The sequence below is a fragment of the Geotrypetes seraphini genome, chromosome 7 (assembly GCF_902459505.1).
Source record: "Geotrypetes seraphini chromosome 7, aGeoSer1.1, whole genome shotgun sequence".
Classification (NCBI taxonomy): Eukaryota; Metazoa; Chordata; class Amphibia; order Gymnophiona; family Dermophiidae; genus Geotrypetes; species Geotrypetes seraphini.
Window position 1 is genome coordinate 47,740,308 of NC_047090.1, and position 19,812 is coordinate 47,760,119.

The 19,812-nt window shown below is 40.0% G+C and overlaps 1 protein-coding gene across 22 annotated transcripts in view; it reads left to right on the plus strand.

Annotated features, from left to right (window-relative positions):
- CACNA1C (calcium voltage-gated channel subunit alpha1 C) overlaps nucleotides 1–19,812 on the plus strand; it is a 1,333,094-nt gene that overhangs the window by 1,293,959 nt on the left and 19,323 nt on the right. For 12 of the 22 annotated variants that reach the window (XM_033951116.1, XM_033951120.1, XM_033951113.1 and 9 more), the window contains 4 exons: nucleotides 3,280–3,407; nucleotides 13,359–13,493; nucleotides 15,860–16,212; nucleotides 19,238–19,264. In XM_033951116.1, the coding sequence (XP_033807007.1) occupies nucleotides 3,280–3,407; nucleotides 13,359–13,493; nucleotides 15,860–16,212; nucleotides 19,238–19,264 (643 nt within the window). The remainder of the gene's footprint in view (nucleotides 1–3,279; nucleotides 3,408–13,358; nucleotides 13,494–15,859; nucleotides 16,213–19,237; nucleotides 19,265–19,812) is intronic. The other 10 variants (XM_033951118.1, XM_033951122.1, XM_033951117.1 and 7 more) reach the window with 1 other exon arrangement.

Genomic DNA, 19,812 nt, shown 5'->3' on the forward strand with positions numbered 1-19,812 from the left:
CACAAGTACAATTTCTTCCCTCCCCCAAAAAGTAAGTTGAGCTGCCGCCTCCCCCCTCCCCCCCATCGACTCTTAAAAGAAAAATAAAGAGAGGGATAATGGGGAGCTGTCAGGGGGCATTTTTTTCTCGTTTTAAATTCTTTATTCATTTTTGCATGTTACAACAAGTGTAGCAGTTAAACTTATATGAACTTAAAGATACACACTTGATTAACTCTCATATATGCTTTAAGTATAACATTTCATAACAAATTAATATTCTGTAATATTTTAAAAATTATGTAAGAATTTATTATTATTTTTCCTTATATGATAATTGACAGAATGGGGGGGATGGGGGATGGGTGGGTTATGATAATTTAATATATATGTGCATAATTTAATTGATTAAGATGATATGAGACGGGGTAGGATATAAATCTTTTAGGTATATATTGTTATGGAATTATCAAGTGATAATGTAATATGTTGTGTTCATATTTTAATGTACACTTGATGTATATGTTAAAATGAATAAAGATTTGGAAAAAAAAAATATGTAAGAAATCTAATATTTAAATTATTCTTATTGAACAGAATAACTTCCCCTCCCCTCCCTCCCTACTCAATAATACATAAAAGTATCATTACTGTAAAACTATTCATTTGGCATGCATACAGGGGGCATTTTTTAATATATGCAGCTCATGTGTGTGTGCTGTGCACAAACAGCTGTGCCCATTATAAAAGAGCCTGTGGCAGGAGGGAGTGGGCATCCCTCCTGCTGATCTTCCGCATGGGGTGAGGGGGCATCGGCGGGAGAGGTGGCAGGGTGGGGCACTAGGCTACCAGGCTTATTTTTTGCTACATTTATAAGAAATCGGGGCTAAACATAGTAACATAGTAGATGACGGCAGATATAGACCCTAATGGTCCATCCATTCTGCCCAACCTGATTCAATTTAAATTTTTTTAATTTTTTCTTCTTAGCTATTTCTGGACAAGAATCCAAAGCTCTACCCGGTACTGGTACTTGGGTTCCAACTGCCAAAATCTCCATTAAAACCTACTCCAGCCCATCTACACCCTCCCAGCCATTGAAGCTCTCCCCAGCCCATCCTCCAACAAATGCCCAGTACTGGCCTTAATTCAATTTTTAATATTTTCTGATTCTAGAAAATCAGATCTGAGAGCTGCTTTATATTCTTGTCAGTGCCTGAGCCAATCAGCGCTCAGGCACTGACAGGAAAGTAAGGCTACGTCAGCTCAGACCCTGCCAGTAAATATCAGCCCTGGTTCCTCATAAACGGAGGGATGTTCCTTTTTAAAAATCGCCTGTAGAGGTTATTTTAATATTAATGACCTCGTTAGACTACAGTTTTAATATTAATGACCTCATTGTACTTCAATTGCATAATATAATCAGAGGCTGCTAGAAAGCATAGAAAAAACCGCGGTGAGCCGTTTTAATAATTGGGTGGTAAAATCTGTGCATTTAACAATGGTTTAGTGCCATCATTAAATGCACCGTAATTTTAGAGAATCAGCTTCACAGTTCTTTCACCTTGTCTCTTCGACCTTTCCCCAGTCCACTTGCACTTTTAATCCAGATTTTTATCATTAGTGCCTATTACTATACAGAGATACCTTGGTGAGGTGGCTAAATGGCCACAAACCCACCGCCTTATGTTAAACCCAGAGAAAAAAGTAGCCTGCTGGACTGCTGGATCTTTAACTCCTCCTTTCCTCACTCCTATTCAGCTTGGACCATCCCAATTACGACAGTTTCATCATTTAAATACTTTGAAATTCATTTGGATTTGCCACTTTCCTTTAGTCAACAGGTTTCTTTTGTTGGTGAAATCTGATTTCGACTCTTTACATCAAGAAATCACTTTTGATTCTCATTCCCTTCCATTTCCTGTTTTATGCTTCCCTAAATGCACGCTAAGATTACTGCAATGTTGTCTGTGTGGGATTAAATAAATCTCATCTGAAGCATCTTCAGACCCTGCTAACGCGTTGGCCAGAATTCTTTGCAGAGTTAAATGAAGGGACAATGCAACCCCTCTACTGAAACAATTGCATAGTCCCTATAGGATTCAATTCAAGATACCTTTTACTAAGGTGCGCTAAACGATTAGCTATCCATGAGGATAAACCTGGGTACTTAGCCTCCCTTACCATTCCTTGCACCCCAGGCTCCGTCTTCATTTTCTGAATAACCATCATCTTGTTCTACCATCTCTGGCTAGGTGGGAAATAACCTGAAATACTGCATTCTTTTTTCTGTCACCATCCCTTTGGAATTCCCTCCCATATATTCTTAGAGCAGAGACTTTGTCCGGCAAAGTTAATGTAGAGCTTAAGTTAATTTGTTTAACCTTGCTTTTCCTTTGATTTGATTACAGCACAGGTGCACTGCTGAACTTAGAAAGATGCTATAAATTCCCTCACCTTTAACCTCCCGATTACCCCTTCCTAAATTTCCCATTCCTGTTATGTTTAGGCTATGACGCATGTTTGGCTCCTCTTTCCTATTTTTATGTTGAAGTTCTTTTCTGTACTTTTAGATAATTTTATGAAAACCATTTTGACTTGTGTTCAATGAGAGCAATATAACAAGCACTATTAAATGATAAACGATAGACGATAATGGAGTGGGCCACTGGAGCCATGACCTTACCAATATTTTGCCCAACACATCACAGTTAGAGAACTTGGGGGGCAGAGCTAGGTGTTGTTTTGTTTTGTGTTTTTGGACCCTTCCAACCAAAAGGTTGCTCTGCTGCCCCTGTCCTGATGCATCTAGCCTACTATAGTTCTGCCTTTTGCTATGGAAGAAGGGATTGAGGAGAGGGTCAGTGCTCAGCAGAGACTTTTCTTTTACTACCAGTAGGATGGATTCCACCATCTGCAGCTACTTTCCCTTTCCCCAAGGTAGAAGGACTTCACTGAAGCCCCAACAGAAGGACACATATTTATTTGTAGCTTGACCCGTGCTGCTCACTAATATGCAAGCCTCATTGCAAGAGCATCTTGCCTTCCTTCCCCATTGCACTAACCCACTTCTTTCAGTCAGAAAATAAATCTGGGTCTCTCCTATGTCGAGGTGAAATTTGGACAATGTGTAACACTATTACTCAGCCCTCTGGATAACCTCGAGCTTCTCATACACTGGATCTATAGTAGAACATGAACAAGCAAGTCTTAAGACTTTCCTATCAGCTTCTTAAACTGTTGCTGGAAAGGAGCAAGAGATTGAAATCTACATTTTTTTTTTTTTTTTTATTCCTACAGATGATGAAGTGACAGTTGGGAAGTTTTATGCCACGTTTCTAATCCAAGAATACTTCCGAAAATTCAAGAAACGTAAAGAACAAGGTCTGGTGGGCAAACCCTCTCAGCGAAATGCCCTTTCTCTGCAGGTATGTACAGCTGCTGGTCAGAGAGGTTTTCACATCTACCCCTGTCCAGCTGTGACTCCAAAAATAAGCATTATGGAAATGGAGTTTGTGCGTGCAACTATCAGTTTAAGAGTTCATTTATGAAATTTCTGATGCGAGGGTTTCAGTCTAAAGATACATTCTACAATGGCAGGAGGGGCCTTAGGCGCCTGGGCCAATCCAGCCCTAGGATCCTGTAGGTTGGGCAGGGGAGGGGCGGGCCCAACTCATTTGGACAGAGGTGGGCCTGCTGGCCAGACAGTGTGAGGACCCATCCGGCCAACTTGCGGGTAAGCCCGAGGGGGGGTTCATTGGGGGGGTCTGGGGATGGGGGATTGGGGTGTTTTCATGGGGGGGTCGTTGGGGGGTCTGGCAGGAGGGGTTGGGTACCCTCCTTCCGGGGGCGGGGCCTACCGGCAGGAAGGATTGAGCACTTTCCTACCGGCGATCATGGGTTCTGTAGGCAGGAGGGGTTGGGCACCCTCCTGCTGCGATCGTTGGGGGGGGAGAGGGGAGACTGGTGGCCGTAGCCGCGGCCGCTATACTAATCGTGGCAGGGAGATCCCTTGCCGCAATTAAGTATAGCAATCATGTCTACTTACCATATAGGCCAGCATTTTGCTGACCTACATTGTAAGTGTCTCCCGCTCTACTAGGGAGATGCGTAGGGCTGCCTAAGTTCACCTAAGGCTACCGCCTTGCCTTGGTGAGCTTATGCAAGCTTGGAGACCTCCCTAGGCTCCCAGAGTCGCATTCAATAAAGGCGACCTGCCTGGGGAGCGTTTTTTTAGAAAACATGCCTCCCGATTGGCTGATTAGACAGCTGTAGGATGCCTACAGCTGCCTACAATCAGGATGCACTTTGCAGAATCGGGGCCTTAGTGCCTTTAAATGCAAGCTGAATTTCAATGGAGCATCTGGATATCAGCAGTTTCCAGCTGCTATTCAAATAAGTTGTATGTTTAGCAGGCTTAAATTAAATGTATGATGGTGGCAGCAATGTTCCCATTAGATGTATATTCAGTGCCGCTTACTATACCTGTGAAGGGCCATTTTCGATAGGATATCTAAATCTGAATTGGATGTTTCCCTTATAACATCCAAAGTTGGGGGCGGAGAAATGTTCATTTTCAAATGGGATGTGCCAGAATATCTAACTATATTCAACATTTTCAACCACAAAAACATCCAAGTTAGAAATATCCAAATCAGCACCTTAGACATGGGAGGGGCCAGCATTCTAATAAACTGGCCACATAGACATGCCAACAGAGCAGTGGGATACCTTAGAGCAGGGGTACCCAAAGTCCCTCCTTGAGGGCCGAATCCAGTCAGGTTTTCAAGATTTCCCCAATGAATATGCATTGAAAGCAGTACATGCACATAGATCTCATGCATATTCATTATTATATTCATGCATCTTATTAAAGATCTTATTTTGCATCATTCCTTAGATATACTATTTTTAACTGAAACTTGGCTATCAGAGGGTGAAGAAGCATATCTCTCATATGCTTGTCCTAATTATTTTTCTTTTATATATAATCATCGTTATGTCAAAAGAGGAGGAGGACTGGCAGTAATATTCAGGGACTCATTAGTGACAAAGGTTGATAACTCTACAGGGTATGCTTCAATTGAATATCTCCATCTTACCATACATTCAAAACCCAAAATAGATGTCTTACTAATTTATCTACCTCCTCCAGTTAATTCAGAAAATATTGTTCTTCTACAATCTTTACTTTTTGAATTTGGTAGTTCATCTTTAAATCCACTAATTTTGGGTGATTTTAATATTCATTTCGAGGACCATCAGAATAATTTCACCAATACCATCCTTTCTTATATCAATCAATTAGATCTATGTTCATTAATAAACCAGGCAACTCACCAAGCAGGTCATTCTATAGACTCGGTATTAGTTCCTCTCTCAGAAAAGAATAATTTTACATTTAATCATTGCCTTCCAGTTCCATGGTCAGACCATTATCTGATCTCTCTAACATATAATATCCATAGCATTGACCATAAAATTAAACGCCAAAAAATTAGTTATAGAGATTTCAAGGATCTCTCATCCGAATCTCTACAAGCGGCATGGGATCTTGACCTCTCCGAATCCTCCCTTAGCGCAATAGATGAACTATACAATAAATGGAATATGACTATTCAAACTACATTAGATACTTTGAGTCCGATTCAAACTAAAACCATCTCTGCCCGTAAAGTTTGTAATCCATGGTTCTCTGCAGAACTTTTACTTCTCAAAAGACAATTAAGAACCCTTGAACGAAGATGGAGGAATAATAAAACTCAAATTAATTTTACATCTTTCAAAGAACATTCAGAATTCTATAAAGCAAGAATAAATCAAACAAAAATGAAATATTATTCAGAGAAAATATTTAAAGCTAAAAACCCTTCTATTCTATATTCTATTCTCAATAATATCACACCAAATAATAAAAAACAATTTGATTTAAATAGTAAAATTCCCACTGCCCAAGAACTCTCTGACTATTTTAATGAAAAAATTTCAAACATAAGGAAAACCTTTAATAATGCTAATGTTCAAATGGAATTAGATCAGATTGACCAAGATGTATTATTTTCAAAATGTTCAAAATTTAAAATACCGAGCCTTAAGGAGATTGAAATTACTCTTCAAACTCTGAATATCAAAAGTTCAAAAGCAGATTCAATACCACCATTTCTTCTTAAAAAATACTTTGACATCTTTGGACCTTGGATTCATGTATTAGTAACAGAAAGTTTAAAACAACAAACAGTTCCTCTAGATTGGAAAAAATCAGTTATTCGACCTATTCTTAAAGATAAAAATGCCAATCATGATGATTTGTCTAACTTTAGACCAATATCCAACATTCCATTTTTAGCAAAGTTAACAGAAAAAATCGTCTTTAAGCAAATTTCAGAGTTTGTTGAGCAAACAAATGTGTTACATCCTAATCAAACCGGTTTTAGACAACACCATAGTACAGAACATTCACTAATTGGTATGACAACTTCAATTCAATATTTCTTGGATCATCATCAATCGGTGCTTTTAACATCTCTTGATCTCTCAGCAGCGTTTGATACGATTGATCACGAATTACTCCTTGCTAGACTTCAATCTATTGGGGTTACAGATGATGTTCTAGCATGGTTTACATCTTACTTCAGTAATCGCACATCTACAGTAATCTTCAATGATTCTTCTTCTTCTATTTCACAAATATCATATGGGGTTCCTCAGGGATCAATTCTTTCACCTTTACTTTTTAATATATTTTTGGCACCTCTGTTGACATTATGTCAATCTATAGGATTTCATGTTTTTGCCTATGCTGATGATATTCAATTATTGTACCCTCTAAATAATAACAATATAAATGAAATTCTGACAATTAATGAGAAACTGGAGCAAATTCATCATTGGCTGGACAAAAACAGGTTGGCTCTCAATATTAAAAAAACAAACATTATGCTGTTTCCTTGGAAGGAAAACTTTTCTTTAGTTACTCCTATTATGATTCAAAATATTCCTCTTCAATTAGTTAAAAATACTAAAATTCTAGGAGTAATTTTTGATAATAAACTCAATTATCATGATCACATTAGTAGTATTGTTAAAACCACCTTCTATAGATTGCGGAAAATTCGATCCATTTCTAAATTCCTTTGTCCTAGAGCACTTAATATTCTTATTCACTCTCTGGTGATGTCTAAAATCGATTACTGTAATTCATTATTTACAGGAATTACGTTACAAGAAATTAAACGTTTACAAATTATTCAAAATGCTTCTATTAAATTAATAACAAAATCTAAAAAATTCGATCATGTGACACCTCTCCTTAAAAAGGCTCATTGGCTTCCAGTCATACACAGAATTACACATAAATTATGTACTATTATCTTTAAAACATTAGAAAATAAGACTCCAGCATTTTTATTCAGACTACTTATTCCATACTCTGTTAAAAGAACTTTAAGATCTAGTGAACGGAATCTTTTATCAGTTCCTACGTTAAAAGTAATAGGCACAAGAAGACAATTTATCTTCTCATGTACAGCTCCCCAGATCTGGAATGCGCTTCCTATGTTTTTACGGGAGGAGAAAGTGTTTGGGAAATTTAAAAGCGAATTAAAAACCTTTTTATTTAAAGACGCATTTTTAAACTAAGTAAATTTTATTATATAGTGTTATTCTAGTTAATTATTTTTCACTTATTTTTTAAATTCCTTATGTGTTTTCCCTGTATGTTCTTTCTTTACTATAAAAAATGTATTTCTCCCTCTCTTTCCCTTTGTTTTTGTTATAATTGATAAATTGTATGTAATGTTTTCGTTTTCATATGTGTATATTTTATTGTAAATCGCTTAGAAATTTGATTAAGCGATTCAACAAACAACCTAATAAACTTGAAACTTGAAACTTGATTGGGGAAATCCTGAAAACCCGACTGGATTCAGCCCTCAAGGAGAGACTTTGGGGACCCCTGCCTTAGAGGGCACTACTGTGAACTTCACATAAAGGATACCAGATATACATCTCACCACATACCCCTTATAATTTATGCTAAGCCCTCCAAACCTCCCCCCAAACCTACCATACCCACATATCTACCACCCAAATAGCTCTTAATGGCTGTAGGTAGCATGTATATGGCAGTATAATAGGTTTTGGGTGTGCTCATACTTTCTACCATAAATGTTGTGGTTAGAGTGGCTTATGGGTCTGGCTGCTCCTCTCTATGGTTAACTAGCCCACTCATCTGGCTACTTAAGACGCCTGTGTGGAGCTCTACTAGGCTTTCCAGTACCAGGTTCTTCTGTTCTAGACACAGGTGTGGACAGTACTGTTTCATTCACATATTAGGGAGGTGGGATGGGGGTCAGTGAACACTGGGAGAGTGTGAAGAGGTCATATCTTAATGTATCCAGTGGTCATTTGGTCAGTTTGGGTTCCTTTTTTTACACTTAGATGCTTCTAAAAGAGATCTAGTTCCATCTAGGATGTCTTGTGAAAGGTTTGATTATTGCTGCAAGACATCCAAGACAAAGCTGATCAAAAGTCGGCCCAAATCCCACCCAAAACACACCTCTAACATACCCCTTTATTACTTTGATGTGCTGGAGGGTGAATGTCCCGCAAGACGTTTAAAATATTTGTTTCAAAACGCAGCACTTGGATGTTATGCCGAGGAAAACATCTGAGTGCCGATTTAGATTTTTTTTTGCACGTTTTTGTATTTTGAAAATGATCCTAATATTGGCACTAATTCTAAAGGGGGTTGATATTCATCCAGTAGTGGTGAGTGGTTTTTTTTTAGCCACCCCCATCATTATTCCTGGATATTCAATGCTGGGCCATGTCCAGGCATCGGTACTGAATATCCAGGTTTATGTGGTTATCTATCTCTTATGCGGTTAAGTGCGATATTCAGCACTTAATTAGATAAGCTACATTGTATTATTAAACAGTCTGCTTTAACTGCCAAACTTACCCTCTCTTTTACTAAACCTGATAGCGCAGGCCAACGTATTACATGCTCCAACACCCATAGGGATTGACCGGGTGTCCAAGAATTTGCCACTCAGTACTTGCTCTCGTGACTTAGTAAAAGGCAGTCGTGGAGGGCATTTTCAAACGTGTGTTTGTATCCTGCAAGATGTCCGAATATTGGAGTGGAGAAACATCCATTTTCAAAACCACTAGACATCCAAAATTTTTTTTTTATGACATATATGAACGTCTTGGAGTATTGTGTTCAGTTTTGGAGACCGTATCTGGCAAAGGATGTAAGAAGACTTGAAGTGGTCCAGAGGAGGGCAACGAAAATGATAGGAGGCTTGCGCCAGAAGACGTATGAGGAGAGACTGGAAGCCCTGAATATGTATACCCTAGAGGGACAGGGGAGATATGATTCAGATATTTAAATATTTGAAGGGTATTAACATAGAACAAAATCTTTTCCAGAGAAAGGAAAATGATAAAACCAGAGGACATAATTTGAGGTTGAGGGGTGGTAGATTCAAAGGCAATGTTAGGAAATTCTACTTTACGGAAAGGGTGGTGGATGCCTGAAATGCGCTCCCGAGAGAGGTAGTGGAGAGGAAAATGGTGACCGAGTTCAAAGAAGTGTGGGATGAACACAGAGGATCTAGAATCAGAAAATAATAGTAAATATTGAACTAAGGCCAGTACTGGGCAGACTTGCACGGTCTGTGTCTGTATATGGCCGTTTGGTGGAGGATGGGCTGGGGAGGGCTTCAATGGCTGGGAGGGTGTAGATGGGCTGGAGTAGGTTTTAATGGAGATTTCGGCAGTAGGAACCGAAGCACAGTACCGGGTAGAGCTATGGATTCTTGCCCAGAAATAGCTAAGAAGAAAAAATTAAAAATAAGAGACATTTGGAGCATTGAGATTAAGCATCAAATTACTGCATCTCAATGGCCACTAATTTGGTCTTGGAGAATGAGATGTACAGTGTCAGCATCTATGAGACAAACTTGGTTCAAGAGCTTTTTGGACCCCTACACGTTTGCAAAAATTAGATAGTTCTAAGTCCAATAAATGCTGGCACTGTAATCTGGAACCTGGGACGTTGGATCATTGTCCCTACATTAAAAGTTTTTGGAATGCAATTTGGCCACAAATTAATAAATTGATGGAAAATCATGTAGCAATATCATATGATACAGTGTTATTTGGAATGATGATGAGAAAAAAAAGTCAAATTTCACCAGAAAATAACAAGCTTTTACTAGTCATGACAGGGGTTGCCATTCAGCATATAACCAATAACTGGAAGAATCATAGTAACCTTAATTATACATTTTGGTGGAATACAATTTGTCATATATTCAAAATGGAAAGAGTAATAGCAATACAAAGAGGGACATATCCTAAATTTATAAAAATATGGGGGCCATTGACAAAGTATTGTACTGAATGAATAATAGGATTTATCTTCTTCTTTTCTTCTTTTTCTTGTCTTCTTTATGGCACACATGGAGGGGGGGTAGGGAAAATAATTTTACATAACATGTTATAATATGGTATACAATATGTATAAGGTGATTGGAAAGTACTTGAAGGGTGGGGGGTGGGAGAGGGGATAAAAAAAATTTGTTCAGAATATTATGTAATAGATATAAAAGTGATATTGTGTATTCATTAGTTGTAACTCAATATTTTGTACACTTCATGTAAAATATGAAAATGAATAAAGAATTATAAAAAAAAAAAAATTTTTTTTTTTAAAATTCTTTATTGATTTTTAAACTTTCATCAAGTGTACAGAAATAAACACTATTAATTTGACCACTTGAACAACTTATCATTATATCCTATAGATAGAATTATAACCCTCCCCCCACCCTCCCTTAAAGCCCATTATTCATTATAAGATCATAAACCCTACACTTGAAACCCTCCCCCCACCCAACATTAAGTGGTGTATAATTAATAGAAAAATGGCATTATTTGTGATAATTATTTTACACTTGATGTAAGATATGAAAATGAATAAAAAATTTAAAAAAAAAAAGAAATAGCTAAGAGAAAACATTTAAAAAATTTAAATTGAATCAGGTTGGGCAGACTGGATGGACCATTCGGGTCTTTATCTGCCATCATCTACTATGTTACTATGTTTCTATGTTACTATGTCTTGGCCTTAAGGACATCTGTTTTTAAATACAAAAATGGCCATGTTCAAAACATCCTGATCCAGACCATTTGGATGTGGGAGGGCCAGCATAGTAATAGATTGGCCACATAGATATCCCAACAGAGCAGTGGGGCACCTTAGAGGGCACTGCTGTGAACTTCACATAAAGGATGTTAGATGTATATCTCAGCATAACCCCCTTATAATTTGTGGTGAGCCCCTCAAAACCTAATATACCCACATGTGTATCACCCCAATAGCTCTTATGACTTCAGGTGGCACCTATATGTCAGTATAGTAGGGTTTGAGTGGGTTTTGATAGGCTCATACTTAATACCATAGATGTTGTGGTTAGAGTGCCTTATGGGCCTGGGTCCTCCTCTCTATGGCTGATCTATTGACATCCTCCCTCACGACTCCCCAGTTGTCAGTAGCCCACCCACGAGGTAACTCTATATACCTGATGCACTGCTAGGGTTTCCCATACCAGATGCTGCTGCTCTAGAGCCAAGTATGTACCTTTTTGTTCTCATTTTTGTGTGGTGGAAGGGTGTCAGTGAGCACTGGGAGAGTGTGGGGGTGTCTTACCTTGATGCATGTAGTGCTCATCTGGGCAGTCTGGGCACCTTTATGGCTCTTAGATGCTTCTAAAACAAGTCTAGCTCCGTCCAGGACGTCTTGCAAAAAACATTTGAATATCGCTGCAAGATTTCCAAGTCTAACCCACCCTTATGCACACTCAAAGCCCACCCATAACACGCCTCCACCATGCCCATCTCGAGCCCTGGACGCACAGAGGCCAGGATACTTCGCTAGACATCCAGAAAGGCAGTTTCGATTATCAGTACTTGGATGTCCTGGCGATTAGGACGTCCAAGTGCCAATTCAGAACACTTTTTGGACGTTTATATTTTTTGAATATGAGCCCCTTAGGCAGTTAAGTGCCAACTCCGCCCATGGACCGTCTACAAAATAGCTGGCTATGAGTTTAGTGGTCTATGTTGATATTCAGCGGCACTAAGGGACAAATTCTCCAAATGGCGTCCTGAAGTTAGGCAGTGGTAGGCGTCCTACTGCCATCTAACAAAACAATCGGGACACATGTTTTGTTTTGTTTGTTTTTTTTGTAAATCTTTATTGATTTTCAAACTTTGATAGTGCAATACAAATGATAAATCAGAAAAACTGCACAAAGACACACTATTAACTATACAATTATTACATTAACAGTCATTTCCTCCCCTCCTTAACTTATTATTTAAACAATAATACATATGATATAATTTCAATATTATAATGAAATAAGTTACCTCTTCAAAATACATTCCCCACCCTCCCTGGATGTGCAAAGAATCTAATGAAAAAAAGAAACAAACATGACCCTAATTATAATGCAACAAAATTAGTCAATGGACTCCATACATCATTAAAGGACTTATTATTCCCCCAACGTTCCGCCATCATCCTTTCATACTTATATGTGGTACACACAGTTACCCACCAAAAAGTAAAATTAATCCTATCATGGCTTTTCCAATTATGAGTAATCAGTTGAACCCCTATTCCTGTCAAGATCAGGAAAAGGCGACTTTTATATCTATCTAAAGTAGGTTTAACATGGAGTAACGTACCACAAATTATCGCCTCATATGACAAGGGGACACATGTTTTTGAAAAACTGCAGGTGCCATTCTTAGGCACCTGTCTCACACCTAGAGGTGCATAGAGATGCTTATGGATGCCTAAAGTCGGCGTGGGCGTGGTTTGCCCTGGTGCCATAAATATAGGCCTTTAAAATGCTGGCCTGCATTCAAGGTGCCTATGCTAAAAAAAAAAAAATGCAATTCTTGAGTGGTGTCTGCCAGTGGCAGACCACTTCGGGAATCAGGCTCTATCTGGTTAAGTGCCACTGAATATCAGCAGATAGCCCCAAACAATCAATGTAACTGGCTAGGGGCTGTTTTTGGCTGGTTAAATCACTCTGAATATCGGCCCCATTTATATATTAATTTGAATGCTGGCCCTGACATTTAAATTAACATAGTTGCTACCACCACTGAAACTTGGCACCTGCGGATTATAGTGGCCCTGACCACTGAAATGTGGTTAGCATAAATTATAACACAATTTATTTTTTTGATTCTTTATGGTAAGAACGATATAAAACATATAAATAATATCAATTACTAGTGTACAAACTTACTTTGCGAATCTTATGTTAAAAGCCATGTGATATGTTTTCTCCAAGGCTGGCCTGCGCACATTGCATGACATTGGTCCAGAGATCCGGCGAGCGATCTCAGGTGATCTTACAGCAGAGGAGGAGATGGACAAGGCCATGAAAGAAGCCGTATCTGCTGCATCCGAAGATGACATCTTCCGGGTATGTAGTGTGGTCCTCATTCTTTTTCACTGAATATAGATCAATAAACACTCAATGCTATGTCAGGGGAAATAAGCTATTTCTTCAAGAATATTTATAGTACTGTAACTAATCATCTTCTTGTAGATGAAAGTCTATTCTGTAACATAACCAGTGGCGTAGTAAAGGGGTGAGGGGGAACCTTACCAGGTCCCATCTTAGTGGGGGGGCACTGGTACCTGTCCCCCTCTCTGCCCTCCTGCATACCTCCTTAAACATTCACCGGTGCGAGCAGCATCTTCCACTTGCTCCTAGTGCCAGCCTCTACTCCTTCTGACATCACTTCCTAGTCGCAAGACCAGGAAGTGACATTAGAAGGGAGCCATAGCCAGTACGAGCAGCAGGTGGCAGATGTTACTCGCATTGGCGAACATTTCAAGAGGTACACGGAGGGTGGGTGGGGTGCTCAAGCAGTGGGAGAAAGTGGGGGGGGTCGCACGGCAATTGGGTACTAACCGACCTCGGTTCGCCACTGAACATAACCCTGACAACGGTACGCCTAACATTTATGTAGCTGATGTAACTGCAAGGATGCATAAGTGGTAAGGATACATTTAACTTACTCTATTCTGTAAGTGGTTTGCATAAGTGGTAGCTCCACCCATGCCCCTCCCATGTTTCACCCATGTAAATGCCTTTCTTACATTTATGTGCTATGTATCTTATGCACACTTTTACAGAATAGCAGGAACTCAGTAATACAATTGCCTTTTTATGTGGTTGAATGCTTTACCTTTTTTTTATATTCAGTAGGGCTGAATCTGCTTAAAATATATATGTTATCTGGATATCTTGAAGCAGATATTTGAAGAGATATATGGATAGGACTGCTATCACTGTGGTTCAGAAATCCAGATAGAGTTAGCCAGAGAGCAACTGACTAATTTGAAAACTCACTTCCCAGATTTTCCATGGCCGGCAAGAAGAAAGAGGTGATAATGCCTTTGTATAAGTCTCTAGTGAGACTTTATGTAGTACTGTGTACTGTTCTGGAGGCCACACATTCAAAATGATATAAACAGGATGGAGTTATTCTAGAGGGCGGCTACTCAAATGGTCGATGGTCTTTGTCATAAGTGTATAGGGGACCGACTTAAAGAAGAGAAGTGGGGAAGGGGAGATATGATAGAGGCAAATATATTTCAGTTAAAAGATAGGGTACAGGATGAAAGGGTACAGGATGAGAGGGTACAGGATGAAAGTGAGAGGGGCAGAGTTGTGAGTAACCTGACAAAATACTTCTTCATGGAAAGGGTGGTGGATTCATGGAACAGCCTCCTGGTGGAGGTGGTAGAGACAATTCTAGAAACATGGGATAAACACAGGGGATTTCTAAGTGAAATTAATCATTGGTATGCATACACAGACTGGTTAAGCCTCTATGAATAAGTTTTGATCAAACATTGACTTGTCTAGCCAAAAGTTATTTGGTGGGAAATTTTGAAAAGTAGGGACATATCTGGGTAAATTCTGGTTAGCCTCCTTGCTCATATTAGCCTCCTTGCTCTCATTAGCCAGCATTTTTCTTATATGTAAAGAAAGAAATGGAGTTCAGAAAGCTACTTTCTTCTTAATTGGCAGACAACATTACTATGCCCCCTGGAACCTGAGAAAGAATTATAGTGAACTCAGCAGTTTGATATCCAATCTGTTATCCTACCAATATGATCTTATGTAGTCAGCAATGCTCAGTGCATAGCTGAATATCAGAACATATAAAAGCATAAGAATTGCCATCTCCGGATCAGACCCTGGGTCCATCAAGTCCGGTGATCCACTCACGCGGAGGCCCAGCCAGGTGTAACCTGGCGAAAACTTAGTCACCCGTATCCTTCTATGCATCTTTTGAGGAGATGTGCATCTAACTTGCCCTTAAATCCTAGAACGGTGGGTTCCGCAGCAATCTCCACCGGGAGAGCATTCCAGATGTCCACCACTCGCTGTGTGAAGCAGAACTTCCTGGCATTTGTCCTGGGCTTGTCCCCCCTCAGCTTCAGTCCATGACCTCTTGTCCTAGTCACATTTGACATCATAAATAACTTTTGTTCCTGCTCTATCTTGTCAATTCCTTTTATTATTTTAAAAGTCTCAATCAGATCCCCTCGCAGTCTCCTCATCTCAAGGGAGAACAGTCCCAGTTTTCTAAGTCGTTCTTTGTAGTTCAAGTTCTCCATACCTTTTACCAGCTTCGTTGCTCACCTCTGCACCCTCTCCAGCAGTTTTATATTCTTCTTTAGGTAGGGAGACCAGTGTTGGACACAGTATAAGACTCTGTTAACGTTGTTGAGGGAAAATGTTATCTCTTTTTGGGTTTTTCTTTTTTACAGAGGGCTGGTGGACTGTTTGGAAACCATGTTGGCTACTACCAGAGTGACGGCAGGAGCTCCTTTCCCCAAACTTTCACCACTCAGCGCCCATTACATATCAACAAAACTGTGAATAGCCAAACGGACACAGACTCTCCATCCCATGAAAAACTTGTGGACTCAACTTTCACCCCTAGCAGCTACTCTTCCTCTGGCTCAAATGCCAACATTAACAATGCTAACAATACTGCTTTGGCTCGTTTCCCCCACCTGGCTGGTTACCAGAGCACTGTCTGCACAGTGGAGGGCCATGGCAGACCACTCACTCCAGCCCTTCGTACACATGGAGGTTCCTGGAAGCTCAGTTCAAGAAGGTAAGGCAATCCCCATCGAAGAAAGTATATAAGCTATAAGGGAAACAAAAGTTGATGTGCAGTATATGCTAATGTGCATAGCTGTCACTGTTGGTTTCTTCTGAATTTGGAGGTTGGGGAGAGTGTGGCGCAATGGTTAAAGCTACAGCCTCAGCGCCCTGGGGTTGTGAGTTAAAACCCTCGCTGCTCCTTGTGACCCTGGGCAAGTCACTTAATCCCCCCGTTGCCCTAGGTACTTTAGATAGATTGTGAGCCTGCCAGGACAGGGAAAAATGCTTGAGTACCTGAATAAACTCATGCAAACCGTTCTGAGCTCTCCTGGGAAAACGGTATAGAAAATTGAATAAATAAAAATAAAATAAATAATATATCCACTACCTTGCTAAACAAAATACGAGGGCTGATTGAAAAGTAATGAGACTGGGGTTTAAAAAAAATCAGAATCAGATGACTCCACAGGATCTGACAACCACCAAAAGTCCAACAGGACAAATAAAACCCCATGGGTTCAAAATCGTCTTTTTGTTGTGTTTGATCAACCCAGCTTTGTACTAACAAAGGACTTGTTATCTGTGGATTACAACACTACAGTGACCCCTGATGCAGGCATTTTGATTCGCCGAAACACAGTGCTGTGTATGTCCTTTATTGGACTAAACAAGACCCTTTTTTACATCAGTGATCTTTTGTGGAGTGTTCCTTGTCCGTTCCCACTGTTTTTTGTGTGATTTTCCCCAGGATCTGATCATTTTTCTTTTTTCAAAGTAGCATCCTTCACCTTCAATACAGTTATGCAGCCCTCAGACTCATCTACTCCCTCGGCAAATATGACCACATCACCAACGCATACCTAGACTCACACTGGCTACCAATAAAAGCAAGATCCCAGTTCAAATTCTACTGTCTACTATACAAAGTAATACACGGAACAGCACCCAGCTACCTAAACAACAGACTACACCGTAACCTCTCACACAGATTAAGGAGAACTCAGAGCCTATTCATTTACCCCCCTCTCAATGGAACACGACGAAAGAAACTATACGACAGCCTTTTAGCGACACAGGCAGCAAAGATCGATACTACCATCTCCAATCTACTGATCAAATCAATAGACATTAAAGTATTCCGAAAAGAAATCAAAACTCATCTCTTCAAAAAAACACTTCCCATCATCATAACCTCACAATAGTATTAGAAAATACTCTCATGACCACCACCACCACCACCACCACCATAGCAACACTTCTGAATCCTGACTGTATTATTTCTATTCATCAAAACAACCTATCACTATCTACTATTTGCTTTCAATTCTCCTGGAAATGTCCAGACTAACAATTGTAACTTGACACATTCTTGATTCTATGTACTACAATGCTACTGGAAATGTCCAGTCTTCTAATTTGTAATCCGCTTAGAACCGCAAGGCACAAGCGGAATAGAAATCACTAATGTAATGTAATGTAATGTAATTTAAGAACATAAGAAGAAGTGCCTCTGCTGGGTCAAACCAGAGGTCCATCGTGCCCAGCAGTCCGCTCGCGCAGCAGCCCAACAGGTCCAGGACCTGTGTAGTAGAAATGATTCAAACACATACAATAGACTTTTTTGTGACTTCACTTTTATCGCTGCGGCTATGGAGTTTTTCACTTCATCTGAAGAGAACTTCTTTCCACGCAGTTGTTTTTTCAGGGTTGGGAACATTTTGAAGAGTTTCATTAACACTCTTTCCAAGTTTAACCCAAAATTCAATCACACACCTGTGGCATACTCTCACAGACATGTCTTCCTCATCTGACGAAACGCTGTGACCCAACAATGAAGGCTACAGCAGTCCAAATGCAGGTTCAGAAACACTGATGTATGAGCTTCACAAGGTGATGTGAAAAGGGGGGAGAGAGAATGGAGAGAAAACAAAGAAAGATGAGGGGGTTGAGATGAAAATTTCAAGAAAGGCAGGGGGAGGGAAAATGATTTGGGAGATGAAGGGCTAGGTGCAGGGAGCGAAAGGAAAGGGTATGAATGAGAATTTGAAGACGCAAGAGTAAGAAGTTAAAAAGAGAGAAGGGAAAGTGACAGGGTACGAAAGAGGGAGGGAGAACTGACCTGACGGGCTTGAATCTTGATCAGACTACTGAGCCCAGAAGATCTAGTAAAGTTGGTTCACAGTCAGAAGCACGCGAGACAAACGTGCGCTTACATTTGATAGTGGACATTTGAGCAAGACTTCAGCGCGCCGCTCTAAAGCTTATTTTAAAGGGTTCCGACGGAGGCTGAGGGGGAACCCTCCCCCACACACTTTACTTAATAGTGTTGGCGCTGCCTTTGGGGGTGGTTTTGGGGGGTTGTAACCCCTCCATTATACAGAAAACTTAACTTTTCCCTGAAAAAAATAGGTAAAAAGTTAAGTTTTCTGTATAATGTGGGGGTTACGCCCCCCAACACTGCAGCGTGAACAGTATTAAGTAAAGCCCTTTAAAATAAGCTTTTAGAGTGGCGCGCTGAAGTCTTGTGCTCAATTGTCCGCTCTCAAATGTCAGCGTACGTTTGTCTCACGCACTTTTGTCCCGCCACCAGTAAAGTTACTTGGGAGTAATCCTATAGGAGGCATTGATGAAGATAATTGTTCTGAAACACAAAAAGAGGAGGAAAGAACTCCACCCAAACCAAACAGTAAAAAAGGACCAGAGATGACCAAACTGAACACCCCGCAAAGAAGGGGGTTCAATGCAATTCAGCAGTGTTTATTGGAATAAAACAAGTACATAAGATTCATGAAGAAAGGACTCGACACAAATTGTGTTTTGGCCTATCTGCCTACATCAAGGGTCTACCATCATCTGAATGTACATGAACAGTACGAAAGCCAATCGCTTAAGAATTAGAAACTCTAAATCACGGTTTCAAATAGCACTGCTCCCAGCAATCTTCCTTCATAAAGCTAATGAGATTAGTGAATGTTATTCTATTAGTGATTTGTTCTTTCCTTTTTTTCCCCCTCTATGCCTTCTTATTGAACTAGGACGCGTTACTATGAAACACTGGGACGGTAGGTGTTTTCTGTGGAACTATGTCTTTCTTGTAGCAATATATATAAGTTCCAATATATGTTTTGTTGCCTTTCTTTTTGGACTTTCTGCTTTGTTTACTCAAAGTAAGTGTTAAACATAAGAACATAAGAATAGCCTTACTGGGTCAGACCAAAGATCCATCAAGCCCAGTAACCTGTTCTCACGGTGGCACAATCCAGGTCACTAGTACCTGGCAAAAACATCCACAGAAAGCATTCCTGCTACTGGTAAGATCTGAACAGAAGGATAAACAGTGTGTGAAGTATCTTAATTTCGTCTTTCACTTTGAATAGCAAGATGCTATGGGGCTCATAATCGAAAGAGAAAAATGTCCAAAATCCAGCCTAAGTCGGCACTTGGACGATCATAAACGAAAGACGTCCAAGTGCCGATAATCAAACCGGGTTTTGGACGTATTTCTAAACGACCTAGGCCTTCATAGTGCCGCTGAACCACCATAGTTAAACGGGGCGTTTCAGGAAGAGTGTTGAGGGTGGGATTTGGGCGGGACGTGGGCAGGTTTAGA